At 63.8% G+C, this 18,699-nt stretch overlaps 1 protein-coding gene across 1 annotated transcript; it reads left to right on the plus strand.

The window, feature by feature from the left end:
- Positions 1 to 5,537: 5,537 nt before the first annotated feature.
- On the plus strand, positions 5,538 to 18,484 carry GPR20 (G protein-coupled receptor 20). The gene is made up of 2 exons (XM_055545700.1): positions 5,538 to 5,620; positions 14,112 to 18,484. Exon 2 carries the CDS (start codon positions 14,136 to 14,138, stop codon positions 15,222 to 15,224), a length of 1,089 nt encoding a protein of 362 aa, XP_055401675.1. The 5' UTR covers positions 5,538 to 5,620; positions 14,112 to 14,135; the 3' UTR covers positions 15,225 to 18,484.
- Positions 18,485 to 18,699: the final 215 nt, after the last annotated feature.

The raw sequence follows: 18,699 nt of genomic DNA on the forward strand, positions 1-18,699 counted from the left end.
ACCCTGCCAGCCTCCCACCACCCTCAGCCGGGCTTTGTCCCTGCTGCCCAGGTGAACAGACCAACGCCAGGGAGGAGACAGGCTGGGACGTGTCTAGGGCACCCACAAGAGGCAGGGCTCAACCCCGGCTCCCACCACCCACCATACCCCGTCAATGGCAAGGAGGGGCTCGGTGTGGAGAAATGTGGGGGTCACCCCCACCGAGTGCCTGGTTCAAATCCTGGCTCCACCTGCTGTTAGCCAGGTGGTCTCAGGCCCCTGCCTTCTCGGAGTCTGTTTCCTTGCCTATAAGAGGGAAGGACAGTACTGACTGTACATCCCACCCCACCCCAACCCCTTCACTGACCAGAGACGGCCGCCCAGCCCCTGGAGGAGAGGTTGGGGTAGGGGGGCGGTCAGCAAGAACAAGAGGAAGCTGCAGTGGAAGGGGAGGGGTCAGCCACCAGGAGGAGCACCCTGTTTATAAGAGGGGTGCAAAGCACCCTGGAAGGCCCCCTGGGGAAGCCGGGAAAGGCAAGAAAGGGGGCCAAGTGCCTTGTGATGGAGCCAGGCCAGCCTGCCCACCCATTTTTCAAATGAGTGGGCATTTGCATTTATTGATCTCCTACTGTATACCTTCACATATACTGAGCATCAGAGGGAAAGAAACAAGTAAAATTCTGGCCTCATCTAGGGGAGCTAAACATCCAGATAGAGACCGAGTTGATGCGGGAATCCAGACAAACAACCCAGGCCCCAAGTGCCCTCATTAACCTGGGGCTGAGAGAAGCCAGCCAAGGCAGGCTTCACGGACGAGGTGACCTCAACGCTAGGGAGGATCTGGACCTAGAGAGACATTGAGAGAACCGTGTGGGCAAAGAGCTCGCCACTGCCGCCCCCCAACTCCCGCCCCTGACAAGACAGTGAGGAGAGGCCACTCTCTGTCTCAGGGCAGGGGGTGGAGCGTGGGAGGGCCTGGCCTTGAATTTTTGACCCCAGTCTCTTTGACGGGACAACATCTCTGTTGCTGCAGTTCAGAATCAGAATCCTAGGATGGGTGATGTTTGGGGTCTGGGGTCTCTGCCCCCCTCCCCAGCGGCCGTCGGTGCTCCTGCCTGCCCAGCGCTGATACCACACAGCAGCTCTTCCGACCCCTCACAGGGATGGGAAGCTCACCGCCGTCCGTGGGGGACGGTGGACGGGGCTGCTGCAGGGGCCTTCCCCTCGCGGCCCTGCTCCCACTCCCGGGCGGGCGAGCAGAGCGCCAGCGTCCAGGGCCACCCTCTAAGTCCTGCGAGCAGGCAGAGACAGACACAGCATGCCGGTCCCACGAGGCCGCTCGGAGGCCGGGAAGGGCCGAAATAGAAAGCAGGTCCCAAGGCCCTGCGGGGGATGTGGCCGGCTCTTGACCCGAGGCGGCCGGTCCGGCGCTGCCGCAGGAGCCAGCGCTCAGCCCAGCCCGGGGCTGCCTTGGTGGACGGGGCTGAGGACAGGGCCCTGGGCTTGGGAGAGGCCTGGAACCCGCACTCCCCAGCCTGTTCCCGGGATGTAAGGAACTCTCCAGCGTGCCCGGTGGATGGTTCCAGAAGCTTCCTCAGAGGACACAGACCCGCTCAGCAGCGCATTTCAGACCTGGTCGGCTGCCTGGGCTCAAGCCCCAGCTCCGCCCCTTCCCAGCTGTGTGACCTTGGCCATGGACTCCTCTCCATCAGACAAGGATGGTGACAAGGGGGCCTCAAGGAGGGGCTGGGGAACACAGAAGTGCTCCGCCCGTGCTGGCACGTCGGAAGTTCTAGATACACGGCAGCGGATACGGTTGAGGGTCCTCACCACTGCTTGAGTGACTGACCCCCTGGACCTATCTTCAAGCCTCAGGTCGCGATCCAGCAGTGGTCTGTGCGGTGACTGCTGGCATGTGCCGTATCCCAGTGTGCGGGACTTAACGGGGGACGGGCAGGGCCCCCCAACGCGTCCCCAGGCCGCCACGGACCAGGGTTCACACCTGCACCAGCCCCACCAGAGCCCCTCCCAGCTGGGGCCAAGTGTCCCGAGGGGGCCGTGGGGGAGGGAGCAGGGCTCCAGCTCCAGAGAGACCCCCTCCCACCCTCTCCCATGTTCCCGGTAGCCCCTGCATCGAACAGACCCAGAGCACCTGCCTCTTCCTCCAGCCCAGGCGTCAGCATCCTCTGGGGGTGGGAGCTCCCTGGTCCCCACCTTGCCTCCCTGGGGCCGCTACATGAACCTGGGGGAGGCAGGGGGAGGCCGCCTCTCCCTGCGTGGGTGGGGGGAAGAAATGAGCCGATCCTCAGGTGCGGGCTGGGAAGGGACAAGTGGGTGGCTCCCATATACAGCGGCAGCCCAGCCTCGTCCACTTGTCCCCCTCCAGCCTCCCCCATTGTGCGCTCAGGGTCCACTTCCATCCCACCCCTGCGCTTGTATCTCAGGACTGGCCCAAAGCTAGGGCTGCCGCAAGGGAGTCCAGGCCTGCTTCCCACCAATACCTGCAGCAATCCATTCTCTGCGTGGCTTTGAAGGGGTCTCTGTCACTCTCTGGGCCTCAGTTTATGCACCTGTAAAAGTCGAAAGCGGCCCAAGATGAGCTCCGAGGGGCTCTGGGTAACAGCAGGGCCTGGAAGAGTAGCTTAGGGAACGAAGGGGGCAGGGGGCGGTGGTCCCCACGCCTCAGAGTGCGTTCCCATCCTCACGGTGCGCCAGGCCCTGCTCGGCGCCCTGGACGTGTCCCAGTTCCACCCGTCCAGCCCCAGCAGCCCTGCGCTACTTAGGACACGGGCTGGGGGAAGTGGGGCATCTCAGACACCGCCTCCTCACCCCTGTCACCCCCCGAGAGCCCGCCCAGGCTTCTCCAGCTCCCCACCAGCGGCTGTGGGCCTGAGGCGTCCCCACCCACGTCCCACACGTGGAGGCAGGAGTGGGTGCTTCCTGAGAGGAGAGGGACCTGGCCTAGGACCTTCCACAGGCCTTAGCGTCCCTGCCTAGTGGGGGGACACCAAAGGTCAGAGCCCGAAGTGAGGGGTCCAACCGGGCTTGAAGCCAGGGCTGCCCAAGCGACCCCAACCCAGACACACACATGCACCCACACAGCACCCCCAAGGCCCCACATGGGCCTCCCCTGTGGGTGCTGGGCCCTGCCTGGGAGTCCGGAGCACAGGAGGGGGTGTGAGGCCCTCGACCTCTTAGGAAGGGCCACCTGCCCAGCCCCAGCCGCCCCCGTCTTCTCGGGATCACCCCCGCCCACCTGGCCTGCACCCCTCCCCGCAGGCGCCCTGGCCCCACCCCGCGGGTCCTCCCGCGGGTCCTCCCGCGGGCCCTCCCGTGGCCTGGGGTGAGGGAACAGAGGTGCGGTCTGGTGCGACAGGCCCCAGGCTGCTGACAGCAGCAGCCTGGCTGTCACCCCGTGTCCCCCGCCAGACCCTCTGCCCCTGGGCTGCTCAACTGCTTCTGCGACCTCGTCCCTCAGAGCAGCAGGTCCCCGGGGGTCGTGAGCCCTAAGACACCATTGCAGAAGCTTACGATCCAGCCGCGAGGGTGAGGGGGCTTCTCCGAGCTTGGGGGTGGGTCTCTTCACTAGGCTGGACTTCGAGGGGCAGTCACACATGAAACTGCTCCCGTCCCATCCACCAGAAGGGGTCTCGACCCCTGACCCAGCTGACATGTGACCTCTGACCCAGACACAGACAGCCTGGCCTTGAGCCAGGAGGTGACAAGGGTGCGATCGTCCCTGTGTACTCACCTCCACTGAGGGCCTCAGGGGGGTCACCCCAAGCTTCGAGGGCTCTGGCACCCCCACCCCAGAACCCCAGGGTCCTACAGAAGAGAGCTCCGTGAAGTAAAGGGTGCGCGCCGGCCATCCACAGCGTCCGCTCCGCTCAGAGACCCTCCCCGAGGTTTCCTGGGGAAGCAGCCTGCCCGGGCCCGCGGGAGCCCCGCCACCCTCAGCGCGGGCACGAGCCCTGGCCAGCCCGGCCGGTGACTCAGCGGCAGTTGGCCATCTCCAGCTCATAAAATCTGCCCCTCGGATGGCTCAGCCCTCCCGCAACCCCCACAGCCTGGCTGGCTCCAGAGTGCCCCCCCACCTGCTCCCACACAGAAACAACCCTGAGTCCACACTGCCCCAAGCAGACCCAGGCTGCCCCTGCCTTGCCAGCCAGGAGCCAGCACCACCCCCTGGGCAAGGGACTTGGATGGGCCAGGGGCTCCCGCCTCCCTCTGGCCCTCAGACATGACCGTGTTCCAAGGAGACCATTGTGGTCTGCAGGCTCAGCCCTGCTTTAGTGGGGAGGGTGGCAAGTGGATTGAGGGTGGCAAGGAAACTGCTCCAAGGACCACCCTCCCCCAGAATCTTCCATAGCTCCCCAGTGCCCTCGGAGTCAAGGGCCCCATTCTGGTCCCCAGAGGGGCAGCCGTGACCCATTGTGGAAGTCCTCCGCTCACTCCCAGCTTCATGGCTCACCCGGCCCTCCACTCACGGGGACCCTGGCAGGCAGGTCCTGCCGCCCGAGGGCCCACCCAGGCTGTCCGCCTCCCGTCACCCCTGCCTCTGCCGTCACGGTGCTGCCCTCCTGACCACAGCAGGCCCCCTCCCGCTGGTGCACTGCAGCGTGTCCCCCACCAGATGCAGAGTGCAGGGACCAGAGCCAGTCCCAGGCCTGTGAGCCCAGCGCCCCGCCCACAGCCAGCTCAGTGGGTGCTTAGCCAAGGGGTCTGGGTGGGTAGGGGAGAGACAGGAGAACCGAGGAGGCACTCAGCATGTCACAGACTTGGCCCTGAGCCCTTCCTGGCCTTGCCCCTGAAAGCCTGACCCCAGCCTGGCCCCCAGCCCCCTCCCTGCCCAGGGCGTCTGTCTGGGGGAGGCCCCTCCCAAGGAAAGGCCACCCACCCCCCGGCCCTCAGCACACTCAGGACTTTCACACACCCCGACCCTGTGTCTCTGCAGCACCCACAGGGGTCGAGCCGAGGCACACACGGCCCCAGGCTGGTGCCGGCCACACGGACACACCCAGGCATGCGTGTGCCCCCACGAAGCCACGTCCGCCCCCAGAACACACACGCGTGGACACACAGAGACCCAGACAGCGAGTGTTGGAGCCCTTGGTCACGGTCACAGGTGCCACGGGGTCAGAAGGGCAGACAGCGCTGGGGAGAGGGCTGAGGCAGACCCGTGCAGGGCAGCTGGGATGGCCAGGGGCACGACCCTGCCTCTGTCCCCCAAACAGAAAAGCCCATCTGTGTGAGCCCCGCCACAACACACGCGGTACCTGTGGGCGCCAGCTGTGCTCCCCAGGCCGGACACCGGGGGCAGGGAGCCAGGGCTGCTGCTGCCCTCCCTGCCCTTCCCGGGTGATGCAGCCGCCACGCTGCCCTCTGCCTCAGTCTCCTCCCTTGTCTGGCCCAAGGCCCCCTCCCCCAGGGCCCTGGGATCAGGCTCCTCAGGATGCTGGTGGGGGCAGGAAAGTAGCCCGCCCCGCCCCGCCCCGCCCCCACCGCCGCCTTGCCCAAAAGGAGCCCCGAGCAGGGCCTGACGTCAGGCCCCAGGAAGGTGCGGTCGGGCTGCACAACCCGAGTAAGTGGCCCGCGGAGCTGCAGCGAGAGGCCAGCTCCTCTGCCAGACGGAGACGGTGCGGTGAGTCCCCCTCAGGCAGACGGGGCCTCCCCTCCCTGAGATGAGGTGGTCAGTGCAGGGTCCTCACACCCCAGGCAGGCAGAGGGGCAGCGGCAGAGAAAGACTGGGAGGGAGAGAGCTCAGAGCTGGCAAGGGGTTTTGAGGTCCTGCCCTGCAGGGAGCCATTGTACAGACGGGAAAACTGAAGGCAAAGGTAAAGGTGTTGCAGCTGACCACACTGGGTGAGGGTTGGGAAGGGGAGCTCCCGAGAGCTCAAGGGGCACGCCTGCTGCCCTGAGCCCCTCCAAGCTGCGGGGTTCGATGCCCTCCTCTGGAACTTTCTTCCTTCCTTCCTTCCTTCCTTCCTTGCTTCAGCGCTCTTGTGGTCATCTATTGGGAGCCTCGATTTCCCCATCTGGGTGGCCCCAGGGGCTGGGCCAAGGAAGGGGTCGGGGGACCCCAGAGGCACTGGACAAGCCCTGGGACCGTGGCCACCGCGGTCCCCCCGCTGGGGCAGGGCTGAGCTTGAGGGATCTGTGGGGAAAGGCTCCACACAGGGCGTGCCCCCGCCCAGCCCGGCCCTGCCCTCCCCTTGGAGGGCCGGAGAAACTGAGGCCCAGGGCCCACCCTGCCCCCAGTGCGGACCTTGCAGCTGGCACTGCCCCCGCCTGGCTCGCCGGCTGTGCCTGCCCTGAGAAGGCAGCAGGAACAGGGTCCCGAGGGGGGAGGGCCGGTTGGGAACTGGCCGGTGGCCAGGGCGCTGGGCAGGGCGGACGAGGAGCAGCTGTGTGTCCCGGGGCAGCACTGGGAACCGAAGGGACTGGGCTGGTGGCAGCGTGCACGGCCCTCAGACGGGCGGCTGGGGCTGCCCGGCGGCCCCCATATTCTTCCGCCAACATATACTCACTCTCAGCCAGAGGGTCGCCAGGACACCCCGTCCCCTCACAGCTGCATGGCCACGGACAAGTGGCCGTGCCTCTCTGAGCCTCGGGAACAGCAGAGGCTGCTGTTTCCAAGGCCTGGCGTGTGGGGGAGGGAACCCGATGTGTCCTGAGCACCTGCTGGGAGCCTGTCCACAGGTGACCTGATGCTATGAGGTGTGCATGCTCATCTTACAGATGAGGAAACTGAGGCTTGAAGAGCCCCGCAGGACTCTCAAATCATCCACTGGTTTCTTTAGCCGCAGCCCAGGCCCTGGCCCTCACAGTGCTGCCGGTCCAGTAGGGGAAAAGCAAGAAACAAATTTGAAGCTGTCGGGTGATGAGAGGGCTGCGAGGGAAAGAAAGCAGGTGGAAGGTGAAGGTGTGCAGGTGGCTGGGTGGTCCGGGAGGGCCTTCTGGAAGAGGTGGCACTGGGGCCTGAAGCACCCTGGGGGTGCCGAGCCTGCTCTGCCTGCCGGCTCTCAGCACCCACTCCATGGTGCTCTGAGCACAGGAGCCTGCTCCCACCTCAAGGCCTTTGCACCTGCTGTTCTCATCCCACCGCCCAGAACGCTGTCTCCCCAGGTCCTCCTGAGGCCCCTCCTCCTCCTGACCAGCCACTCTCTAGCCTCCTCCCCCCACCCCGCCCCTGGCTGTGAGCTCCACAAGCTGGAACCAGATCTGCCTGAGGCCCTCCAGGCCCCCAGCACCAGGTTCAAGGCCAGGTCTGATGCCTCTCTCTGAAACATGTGTTTCTCGCAGTTCCCCTGACCTTGCCACTGAGCTGTGTGGCCTGGGACAAGCTGCCAGAGCCCTGGACCTCTGAGCCCCCGGCACAGTGGGCCCTGGGGAACCTCCAGCGGCATGCAGCAGGCACAGGGCAGAGTTCAAAGCCCAGCTCCTCCACGCCCAGCTGGGTGACCCCAGATGGGCCACCTAACCTCTCTGTGCCTCAGCTTCCTAACAGGCAAAATGAGGCCAGCAACGCCAATGTGGGGGCATCTGGCAGGAGTCGTGAGACCCTGGAAAGGGTCATCTCAGAGACAACCCATGAACTGTGGGGTTATGGCTCTGCCCCAGTAGAGGGGTGTCGGGAGCCCAGGAGGGTGTTGTGGGTGCCAGGAGCCTTCAGCAGGTGACGCAGGCAGAAGTGGTATGCCAGGTCAAGGGATTAGGCAGAGGCCAGGCGGGTGCAGCCACAGATCCTGTCCCACCGCCCCAGGGAGGCTGGCCTGGGGGAGACAGGCAGGTGCTACACCTCTTTCAGGATGAAGTGAGGGGTGAACCAGGGTGGCAGGGAGTGCTGTCTGACATGCAGCAGGACCCCCACGAGTGGCGATGCCTGGGGCCACCTGGCCCAGAGAAACTTGCATTTCCATTAGGGCCAAGACCTCAGCCAAGGGCTCTCAGACGGTGGGGTGTGAGGCTGAGTCAGGCATGCTAGAGCCAGGTGCCCAGCGCCCAGCCACCCCAGGTGACCCTGTCCCTGAGCTGGGTGGAGGGAGCCCTGACCAGGATGGGGACCTTGATTCCAGCTGGTGCCCCCTGGGACCTTCTAGACAACCCAGAGCTAGTCTGGCCCCCTTGGGGCCTCAGTAAGGGCCCAGCCGTCCCTGGATGGAAGAAGCAGATGCTCAGACTAGCCAAAAACAGCAGGCCATGTTCTCAAGCAGATGCCATGAAACCAAGAATAATCAGCAAAATAAACAGGCAGGTGGTTCCTCCAGTAAGGGCTATTTTGGCCTTGGGAGGTTGTGAGGGTCACCCCGTCGGGGGCAGAGGCATGTTCAGTTACTGCGTGTACCTAGAATCCGATTGTGCACGGACCCGAGGTCCAGAGACGCCCACCCCACTCTCGTCCCTGCTGGGCCGGGAGCCAGTGGACCTGGCTTTGATTTCCCGCTCTGTCAGTTTCACGCTGTGTGTCCTAGGGCATGACACTCACCTCTCTGGGCCCCCACGTCCTTGTCTATAAAACCCAGGACTGCCATGTGGGTGCAGAGTGTCTGAGGGTGACTGGCCCATAGCTGGCATTCCGGGCACCATGGTGGGGAAGGCTGGGCCTGTCCTCCACACCGCCCCTCCTGGCTCCAGGTGTGGGAGCTGCAGAAAGGGCAGGGGATCTTGGGTCACACGCCCAGGCAGCTACCTGTTGCCCGGGGCCGAGGCCAGGGCCCCTGGCTGCCCTGGCCCCATATGCGGCAAGGCAGGAGACAGCCAGGCTGTGGGCTTGGCATCCTCCAGGCAGCTGGGCGGCTAGAGGACACGCAGGGACAGCAGCATGGATTCAAGAGAAACCGAGACGAGGTCGGGATGGACCCCCACCTGGGACACTGGTGAGAGGTCAGAGAGGCTCGGGCCCCCCTCAAGTTTCTGGGCAGTTACTGGCACCCTGAGCCTCTGGGTCTTGGCCTGTGTTTCTGGACACACAGCAAAGACGCAAAAGCTGTGAGAGGCAGCAGTGGGCACAACCCCCCGTCAGTGCCCTGGGGTGACGGTCAGGCTGGATAGAAAGGGAGCCCCAGGAGGGGACAGGGTTAGGTAACTTAGGAAAAGACGCTTATTCCCTGGGGGCTTCACAAAGGCTCTGAGGGGCTGTGCACTGAGCACATGGGGTGACCCGGGCCTCTCCTCAGAATGGGCAGGCAGGCCCAGGTGGACCGCCATTCAGGTGGAGGCCAGGGGTCTCCAGCACGGCCACTGTCGTCATTACGCATCTTCCACGCGGGGCACCTGAAGCTGTGTATCCACCCAGCACCCCCACCGGTCCTGACGACGCCATTTGTTGGATGCTCACTTGTCCCTTTAAAACACCAGTCCCAGAATCACAGGTGAAGGACTGAGGCTCTGGGACTTGAACCAAACACCACTGATGCGCGCCAAGGGCCGGGGGGAGGGAGAATGACGGGGACCCACGGGCCCAACGGTCAGGGGGGCTGGGTGGGCTTCCTGGAGGAGGTGTTAACCCTGCTCAGCTGGCAAGACTGATGGTAGTGAAGGTAGAGCTGAGGGCAGAAGCCAGTTCAGGCGCTGGGACGCTGAGTGGGCTACAAAGGGGCTCGGCCAGGCAGGGAGGGCCCCAAACGCCTGGGTGAGAAAGGGGCCTCGCTCTGCTGGCCCTGCAGACTCCCGCAGGGGTTCACTCAGCCAGAGAGAAAGATGGGTGCTGCTCTGTGCCCGGCCGTCCTGGGTGCTGGAGGAACCGGCCCACCTGAATTGCTTGCAGTCAGGACAGTGGGACAGTCCTGGGCTGGAAGGAGCTGAGGAAGAACACCCAGGAGAGCCAGCCGAGGAGGAGAGAGAAGGCTTCCTGAGGAGCTGGGGCCTGGAGGAGGCCCTGGAAGTGTCAAGAAAACTGCAGGGGCAGAAGATGAGGCAGCATGGGAAGGGCACAGAGGTGGGGGGGGTGCCTGAGGCGTCCTCCTTCGGTTGAGGTGCAAGGAGACAGGGGACGGGGTTCCCCTAGCTTTGCTCAGAACCTCAGGCTTTTCCCAGGAAGGACCCCTGCCCCCGCAGCCCCATCTCTGTAGGCTAGCTGTGGCCAGGTGCCTGGGGGTAGGGGCGTATCAGGGAGGAAAAGACGACCTTCACCCCTCATGCCTCCCCAGAGGGTCTCAGGGCTCCAGACCTGTACCCCCAGAGAGGGAGGGGGAGCAGAGCACCCCACCGGCTCCCTGCCCCACTTCTCCACACCTGCACCAGGGGCTCGGTCTCAGAGAAGGCCCACAACAGCCCTGAGAGGCAGCATAATGCAGCCGTTTCAGTCCCCACATCACAAGAGAAGAGACTGAGGCTCAGAGAGAACCCCTGCAGGGCCAGAACCCTCACCCAAGGCCCTGCAGGGCTGTGAGGGGCATGGGGGCCCGGGAGGGAGGCCCGCAAGATCACCTCTGGCCAGAAGCCTGCCTCCCCCTAAGCTGCTTCTGAGCTCCCAGGCTCTTTGCAGAGTTCAGCCTCGGTTTCCTCTGCGTAAGTAGAGGCAGCCAGGAGCCAGTGGGTGAGGAGATACCACCACCCGCGCCCACTCTGCCTGGGAACAGATGCCACGCACCCACTTGGAAGCTGCAGAAAGAAGGTGCTGCGGCTACATCACTGCGGGCGGGGAGGCGGAGGCTCAGAGAGGCTAATCAACACCGGGGCGACCGGTGGTGAGTGGGGACCGGCCCCCAGCCTGCACCTCCTGCTCTGGTTACTCTTCTTGTTGTTCAGTTGCTCAGTCGCGCCTGACTCTGCAAACTTGTGAACTGTAGCGCACCAGGCTTCCCTGTCCTTCACTATCTCCTGGAGTTTGCTCAAACTCGTGTCCATTGAGTCGGTGATGCCGTCCAACCGTCTCATCCTCTGTCACCCCCTTCTCCTCCTGCCCTCGTGCTGAGTACCGTTACTGTTCATATATTCCCTGCAGTGCCCACCCGCCCGCCCACCCCCAGCTGTCTAGCACCAGCTGTGACATCGCATGCCAGGTGTGGACAAAGGGGTGAGGGGCCGTGGTGGAGAGAGTGAGACGGCCCGAGCCTGGAGGCTGGCAGGAGCATGGGGTGGGGTGAGGCAGGGCTGATGCTGAGCCTGTGGGGGTGCAGGGGGCGCTCGGCTCAGGGCTCGGGGGTCCGCCGGAAAGACTCTCACTTGACCAAAGCAGATTCAGGGGGTATGGGGCCCGTCCCGTGGCGCCTCAAGGAGGACGGGGAGCTGAGGCAGTAGAGACCAGGAGTGCAGAGACAGAGTGTCCTCCCTGAGACCATGTGGGGCGGGGGCTGCTTAGCCCAGACACTCTCAGCCCAGCCCCTTCCCAGCCCCAGACCAGGGAGGGCCCCAGGCCGTGGGTTCATGGGGCCACAGCCGGTCCACGGCCATAGAGTCCAGTATCTCACCATTCGAGTTCCTCATCTTACAAAGCAAAAGCGATGCTCCGTAGGTGCCCCAGAGAGTGGTCACTGCGTATTCTCACCATGAGTGGTACTTTCTGGAGGTGGGTGAGTGGGCTGGCACGGTGGGGGTCTGATCACACAGAGACAGGCAGACTCAGCAGCAGGCAAAGGGGAGGAGCTGAGGGTGTAGGAAGCCAGGGCCGACGGCCCAGGCTGCAGCCGTGACCCGGGCTCCATGGGACAGATGCACAGGTTCCTGGTGTTGCGGGACGGAGCTCCGTGCGTGAGCAGGGTCTGTGCCCGGGGTGGGGCCCAAATGCCGCTCAGACTCGCGCACCTACGCATCAGCATGTGCTTGACGGACGCCCTCCGTCCCCACCTGCCTGCCTCTGCAGCCCCAGGCCCGCCGCCCCGGCCCGCGGCCTTCAGCGAGTTGCTGGCCCGCGTGCGAGCTGTCCCTGGGGGCTGTCCCGGGCTGGCGGGCTCCCCGGGGCCGGCGTCACCCTGCAACTGTCTCCCAGAGGAAACGCCCTGGGATGTTTATCTGTCTCGGACCGTGACACGGACGCAGACCCCGTGCAGACACATCAGCGAACTGAAAGCACGTGGAGGGGAAGTCAAAAACCGGTCTGCCGCGTGTCCGGGCCAGCTCTGCACTCCCCGGGTCTTGGCAGGGCTTCGGGTTTTTCCCAGGAGAGGAGGGACACGTTGGAGGCACCACTTTTCTTCCTGGGGTCCTGGAGCCCCCGTGTCCTGGGGATGAGGCCCACAGCCCCACGGCCCAGCCTCGTGACCTCCCCTCGCTGCCCACTCGTGCCTGCAGAGTCTCTCCCTGCCCCAGACGTCTTTCTCACTCCCCAACTCCCCGAGCTGCCTGCCAAAGGGCTGACACATCCAAGGGCCCTGTGTGACGGGGGCTGGGGACCCCAGGCAGAGGACAGTCCTCCCAGAGCGCCCCATGAGTGGAGGCCTGGGCCCACTCGTGCCAGAGGGGACCCCAGGGGCCAGCCACGGTCCTGGGCAGCATCAGACTCTTCCCAGCCGCCTCTGAGGGTCAGCAGATTCCCAGGGCCAGGGTCCCAGAGGCGGAGGTTCAGCTGGTGCCACCTTCTCAGAGTGGAGAATAAAGGTGGCCTGCCCTGCCAGGGCCTCCCTCCAGCTGGGTTGGGACCTGAGCCTTGGCTAGCAAGCACTTCCCTGCCCTGCCCACCCGCTCCGGGCTGGGCTTTCGGTCCCCAGTCCCCCGGCAGGCTGGATTTCCGCTGGATGGAAGCTGCCAGAAGGAGCCTGCTGCCCGAGGAGGGGTAGTAGCCGGCCGGGGGAGTGGGCAGCGGGCGGGCTGTTCACGCAGATGCCTCACTTCCCTTGGTCACCACGATGGGGGCGTCTTCCCTCCCCCTACATTTGGGGAGGCACATTCTACCGGGGACCTCCCCTGTGCCCCCCTCTCCTCCCTGTTTCTCCCCAAAGCCTTCTCCTTTCTCCTGAAAAAGCCAGAAAAGTCCTTATTTGGAGGATCAGCCCGGTCCAGGGTGGGGGTGAGAGCCTGTTAACCCTTCATTTATAAACAAAGGGATAAATCTCAGCAAGTTAAACAGCTCAGCAGGAACATAAACAGAGTGGGCGGCTGCAGCCCCCCACCCACCCCCAAGCCCGAGTCTAGGCCAGCAGGCCGGGATTGCAGCGTTTATTTAACTCACGCCCTGCTGCTGCTGCTGCTGCTGGGACCTGGCTCCAGGCTCCAGCCGCAGCGAGCTGCCCCACGTGAGTCTCCAAGACAGCAAAGGTGGCCGTCTCTCCGGGCTGGGAAGAATCCGGGGCGGCCAGGGGCTGACTCTCAGCTCCCCCAGTCCCAAGCCCTTGGGCAAAAGACCCGTCTGGGGACCCTCACCCAGGGCACTGACCTGGTGCCAGCCATGGAGGAGGTGAGAACGGTTGGGTGGTCCAGAGGACAGGAGCCGGGATGCACGGGCGTGGGGACTTGGGGCTGGGCCGACCGTGGGCACAGCTCTCGCCAAGCAGAACTTTCCTTTGTTTGGTACCCACCAGTGTGATGCTCTGCTTCCCTGGTGGCTCAGATGGTAAAGAATCCGCCTGCAATGCGGGACACCTGGGTTTGATCCTGGGCTGGGCAGATCGGCTGGGGAAGGGAATGGCAACCCACTCTAGTATTCTTGCCTGGAGAATCCCATGGACGGAGGAGCCTGGCAGGCTACAGCCCATGGGATCCCAGAGTGTCGGACACAACTGAGCGACTTTCACTCACTCACTCAGTGACGCACTGAGCGCTGCTGTGCTCAGTTAATCCTCCCAGCAGCTCTGCAGTCCCAGTGATATAGACTGGGGATTCGTCGTGAGGCACAGAGAGGTTAAGTGACTTAGCTAAAGTTGCACAGCAAGTGAGGGAGGAACTGGTCTGGAGACAAGGTTCACACAGCACACACACTTGGCCTTCCTATTACCTGTTGCCACACTGGCCGCCTTTGTCTTGTCTCAGTCCTGGTGACGGTCTTGTAAGGCTTTTCATCTCCCGCGACAGTGAGGAGCAGGTTCAGAGCATTAGTATGCGGCTAAAGCTCCATGCTGGCAAGTGCCAGGGCCAGGCCAGGCAGAGGTACCATGACAGAAATGTCGGGGTGCTGGGTGGGCAGCCGAGCCAGGTGGGGTCCAGCCTCCGGGCAGGGCTCCAGTAACCCCAGGGTAACCCGGTCTCCTTCCTTCCAGGCCGGGGGAGCACTGGCCACCGTCATGCCCTCCACGTCTCCTGCGGGGCCCTCGGCCGGGGCAGCCCCCAACGCCACAGTGGCGGCGGCGGCGGGGGCGTGGACCAACGTCAGCCTGCCGGAGATGCCCCTGTTCCACCGGTTTGCACAGCTGGACGAGCAGCTGCACGCCAGCTTCCCGGGCCTGTGGCTGGCGCTGATGGCAGTGCACGGCGTCATCTTCCTGGCAGGGATGGTGCTCAACGGGCTGGCGCTCTACGTCTTCGGCTGCCGCACCCGGGCCAAGACGCCGTCGGTCGTCTATACCATCAACCTGGTGGTGACCGACCTGCTGGTGGGCCTGTCCCTGCCCACGCGCTTCGCCGTCTTCTACGGCGCCCGCGGCTGCCTGCGCTGCGCCCTGCCACACGTCTTCGGCTACTTCCTCAACATGCACTGCTCCATCCTCTTCCTCAGCTGCATCTGCGTGGATCGCTACCTGGCCATTGTGCGGCCCGGCGGCTCCCGCCGCTGGCGCCAGCCGGCCTGCGCCAGGGCCGTGTGTGCCTTCGTGTGGCTGGCGGCCGGCGCCGTGACCCTGTCCGTGCTGGGCGTGACGACCGCCGGCGGCCCCTGCTGCCGCATCTTCGCGCTGACCGTCCTGGAGTTCCTGCTGCCGCTGCTGGTCATCAGCGTGTTCACCGGGCGCATCGTGTGCGCGCTGTCACGGCCCGGCCTGCTGCACCAGGGTCGCCAGCGCCGCGTGCGGGCCATGCAGCTGCTGCTCACCGTGCTGGTCATCTTCCTCGTGTGCTTCACACCCTTCCACGCTCGCCAGGTGGCCGTGGCTCTGTGGCCCGGCGTGCCACACCACGCCAGCCTCGTGGCCTATCACGTGGCTGTGACCCTCAGCAGCCTCAACAGCTGCATGGACCCAATCGTCTACTGCTTCGTCACCAGCAGCTTCCAGACCACCGTCCGCAGCCTCTGTGGCCAGCGTGGAGCAGAGTGCGAGCCCAACGGCTGCGACGTGGTCAGCGTCCACAAGAGCTCCAAGGGCTCAGCCCACCATCACATCCTCGGGGCCAGAGCTCAGGCCGTCACACAGGCCCTGCCTAACGGGCCTGATGCTTAGTCGGCAGGACGCTGCAAGGGGGCCAAAGGTCAGGACCAGGCTGGGCAGGCCAGGTCAGGGACAGCACAGATACCTGCTCTACTAGAGTGGCAGATTGGGTTCACCTTGATCGGTTGGTGATGGCTGCCCAGTGCCCTGCCTGGACATAGGGTCAAAGGCCACTGTGCTGTGATTGACTGGCAATGTCTGCCACAGGCTCTAGAGAGGACGTGGCGGACTGAATGCTGGTTATTTGCCATCCCTAGGGTATATGTCGGAGAAGGCAATGGCACCCCACTCCAGTACTCTTGCCTGGAAAATCCCATGGATGGAGGAGCCTGGTAGGCTGCAGTCCATGGGGTTGCTGAAGGTCGGACACGACTGAGGGACTTCACTTTCACTTTTCACTTTCATGCATTGGAGAAGGAAATGGCAACCCACTCCAGTGTTCTTGCCTGGAGAATCCCAGGGACGGGGGAGCCTGGTGGGCTGCCGTCTATGGGGTCGCACAGAGTCAGACATGACTGAAGTGACTTAGCAGCAGCAGCAGCAGGGTATATGTTGTGTCCACCGAAGACCCACAGGGGTAGCCAGGAGCTGGCTTCCTACTTGGATCATTCTATCCCCAGAAAGGGTTCCTGCAAAACAGGGACAGAGACTTTTAAGGTACTAGGAATTTCAAAGAGGGTTTAAAAGGTGACCTGAAGAGGTCCCCTCCCCACCTCTCCCCCATCATCTCCCTGCACCACAGAGACAGAAGAGCCAGAACAGAAAGGAAAGGGGACACAAGTGTTACGTGAGCAGACGAGAGGGGTTCACATCTGCAGGGCCCACACTTGAGGCGCCCATGAGTCACTCAGGAAGACGGGCTGGCCCCGCAGGGTGCGACGCTGTGAGCCCCGTGCTATCTGGGCTGACACTTGTGTCCTACAAAGGAGACACTATTTGTTACTCTTCTCCGGGGGAGGCGCTGAGTGGCACATGCAGGTGCCCTGGCTGGGCGATAGGCAAGTCAGAATCAAAAGCCAGCCCCACCTCCTCCAGCGCCCCCATGCCTGCCCCATGGACACAGCTCACATCTTCCCAAAGCCCCCCTGCTCCAGGGACCTTCTCGGAAGACCCTGCCTGCTGGCCCAGGAGGGCAGTAGACTCCCAGCCCCATCCTGTGGATGCGAAACCAAGGACAAAGACAGACTTGAACGCGGGCCTGCTGGCCTAAGGCCACGTCTGGCCACGCACAGAGCCCTTATTCTCCCTCTTGTCTGGCTCATCATGCCTCCCTGCCTTTCCTGCATGCATGCATGCTAAGTCGCCTCAGTCATCTCCGACTGTTTGCAACTCCATGGACTGTAGCCCGCCAGGCTCTTCTGTCCAAGGGATTCTCCAGGCAAGAATACTGGCGTGGCCATGCCCTCCTCCAGGGGATCTTCCTGGCCCAGGGATCGAACCAGCATCTCTTAAGTCTCCTGCATTGCCAGGAGGGTTCTTTGCCACTAATGCCACCTGGGAAGCCCCTCCCTTTCCTGAGAAGGGAGCATTTCTCTGACTTGGTCCACTGGTCACCTCCTCTGAGCTGGACTCCAGGATCACCTCCATGTGCCTTCTGTTGAATGTTCAAGCTCCCATGAGCCCTCTCTAGACTGCTGTTTCAGGGGAGGATGCCTATTTTGAGAGAGGAGCTCTGAGTTTCCCAGGCACCTCTAGCCACCAGGCTCCACCCTCACACATGGCCACCAGTGAAACAGGTGAGACAGAATTTGGCCCCAGATTTGCCCCTTGTCTGCAAAGTCCTACGGGATCAGTGGCTCCAGGCAGAGTCCCCTGTCCCCCAAGACCAGGGCCCTGGTGCGAGGCCTGGATGGGAGGCAAGAGGACCATTTATATCCCCATATATCAGATGGGAAAACTGAGGCTCAGGGAGGGAAAGGACCTTTCCAGAGTTACAGAGTGAGTACTCAGGTCAGACTGCGTGGCCAGTACGATCAGCTGGAGCCCCGCGGGGTCAGGGCCTGTGACCCCAGGACCTTGTGGGAAGGCTAGGGTGGGGGTGCTGGAGCCTGGGGGAATCCAGGGCCTGCTCAGTGGGGTGGTAGGGGTGCTGGCGCAGATGCCCGAGAAGCAAAGGGGCATGGTTGTCAGCATTAGCACCAACATCCTGTGCGCTGGCACTGTGTGCAGCCTCCCCCCACCTCCCAGCTTAGAGCGGGCCGGTGACTCCCCGGGGACCCAGGGCTGCATGGGGCACAGGAGGGGCCTGGCTGTCGGGAAAGGAGGACACAGGAGTGCGCTGTCTGTTCTGCGAAGCCCGTGGAGGCAGCGATGCTGGCCCCGGGGAGCGGCACTAACGGTGGGTCCAGGCAGGGAGGCTCCAACAGCTTTGTTTCTGCCAGGCCTGGGAGCTGGCCTCTGGGCAGTCACACAGCAGAGGAGGGAAGGTCCGTGCCCAGTGCTTGCCCCAGCCCAGCGCCACCTGCGGCCCTTCCTCCAGGGTCAGAGTCCTGATCGATGCCAGGTTCTCACTTTAATTCATACTAGAGAGTAAATGGCTGACACTAGGTGACTTTCGCGCTTGGGGGTGGAGGGGTTGCAATTCTTTTGGGACAATCCCTGCCTCCAGGAGGAGGGGCTGTCGGCAGACACTGACTGACCACCTGCTGGGTCCCAGGTCTGTCCCGCCCCGATTCACACGCACTGTCTCACTAATCCCCACCACGTGTGGAGGTAAGAGCCCAGGGCAGAACTGGGATCCAGATTGGGGGTGGCCAAGCCGCCTCCCCTTGTCCCACATGTGAAATCCCACTGTCTGGCCTGGGCTCCTCGGGGACTGGAAGACTGTGGGGACGCAGGAGGCCAGGGACCCAGGCAAGCCTTCCACCGCCCTAAGAGTAGTCTGAGGGCCTCGTGCAGAACCCTCGCTTACTGGCCTCAGTTTCCCCCACTCTCCACTTCTCCCCCTCCCCTCCTTGGCCTTTCAGCTGGTGGGCAGGGGGCTGGGGGCGAGAGGTTCACTGCACACGACTTTGTCTGAGCCCCCACCACTTCCTCAGACACTTGCTCCCTCCTCCTGACGGCTGGCTCCCTCCCCCTGCAGTGTCCTCCACGGGGACACAGGCCCCGGCCGCCTCCAGAGGCCAGACTTGTTCCCGCGAGGGCTGGGGTGTGAAGCCTCCGCACCGTCCTCTACACGGCCTCCCTTCCCAGATTTCTGAGAAGCCCAAGTGACGTGAGGTGGCCTGTGTATTTATATCTGATGTAAACAGTCTCCTCGACGAGGCTTCCTCATCCTGAATTAAAACTGTTTATTCAAATCCGTGCCCTTGACTCAGCGCCCTGGCTGGCAGGCAGGGGTCTCCGAGAGGCACAGAGCCAGGTGGGCCCCGCGTGCCCCCAACATTGTCACTCTCCTGTGGCGGGTGGTGGTGGTCATGGGGTCGTGGCTTTGCCATCGCTGCTGGGGGCGGGTGCCAGGGCCTCGCTAAAGGGTGAGGTCGGAGGG

Source organism: Bubalus kerabau, chromosome 14 (assembly GCF_029407905.1).
Source record: "Bubalus kerabau isolate K-KA32 ecotype Philippines breed swamp buffalo chromosome 14, PCC_UOA_SB_1v2, whole genome shotgun sequence".
NCBI classification, from domain to species: domain Eukaryota; kingdom Metazoa; phylum Chordata; class Mammalia; order Artiodactyla; family Bovidae; genus Bubalus; species Bubalus kerabau.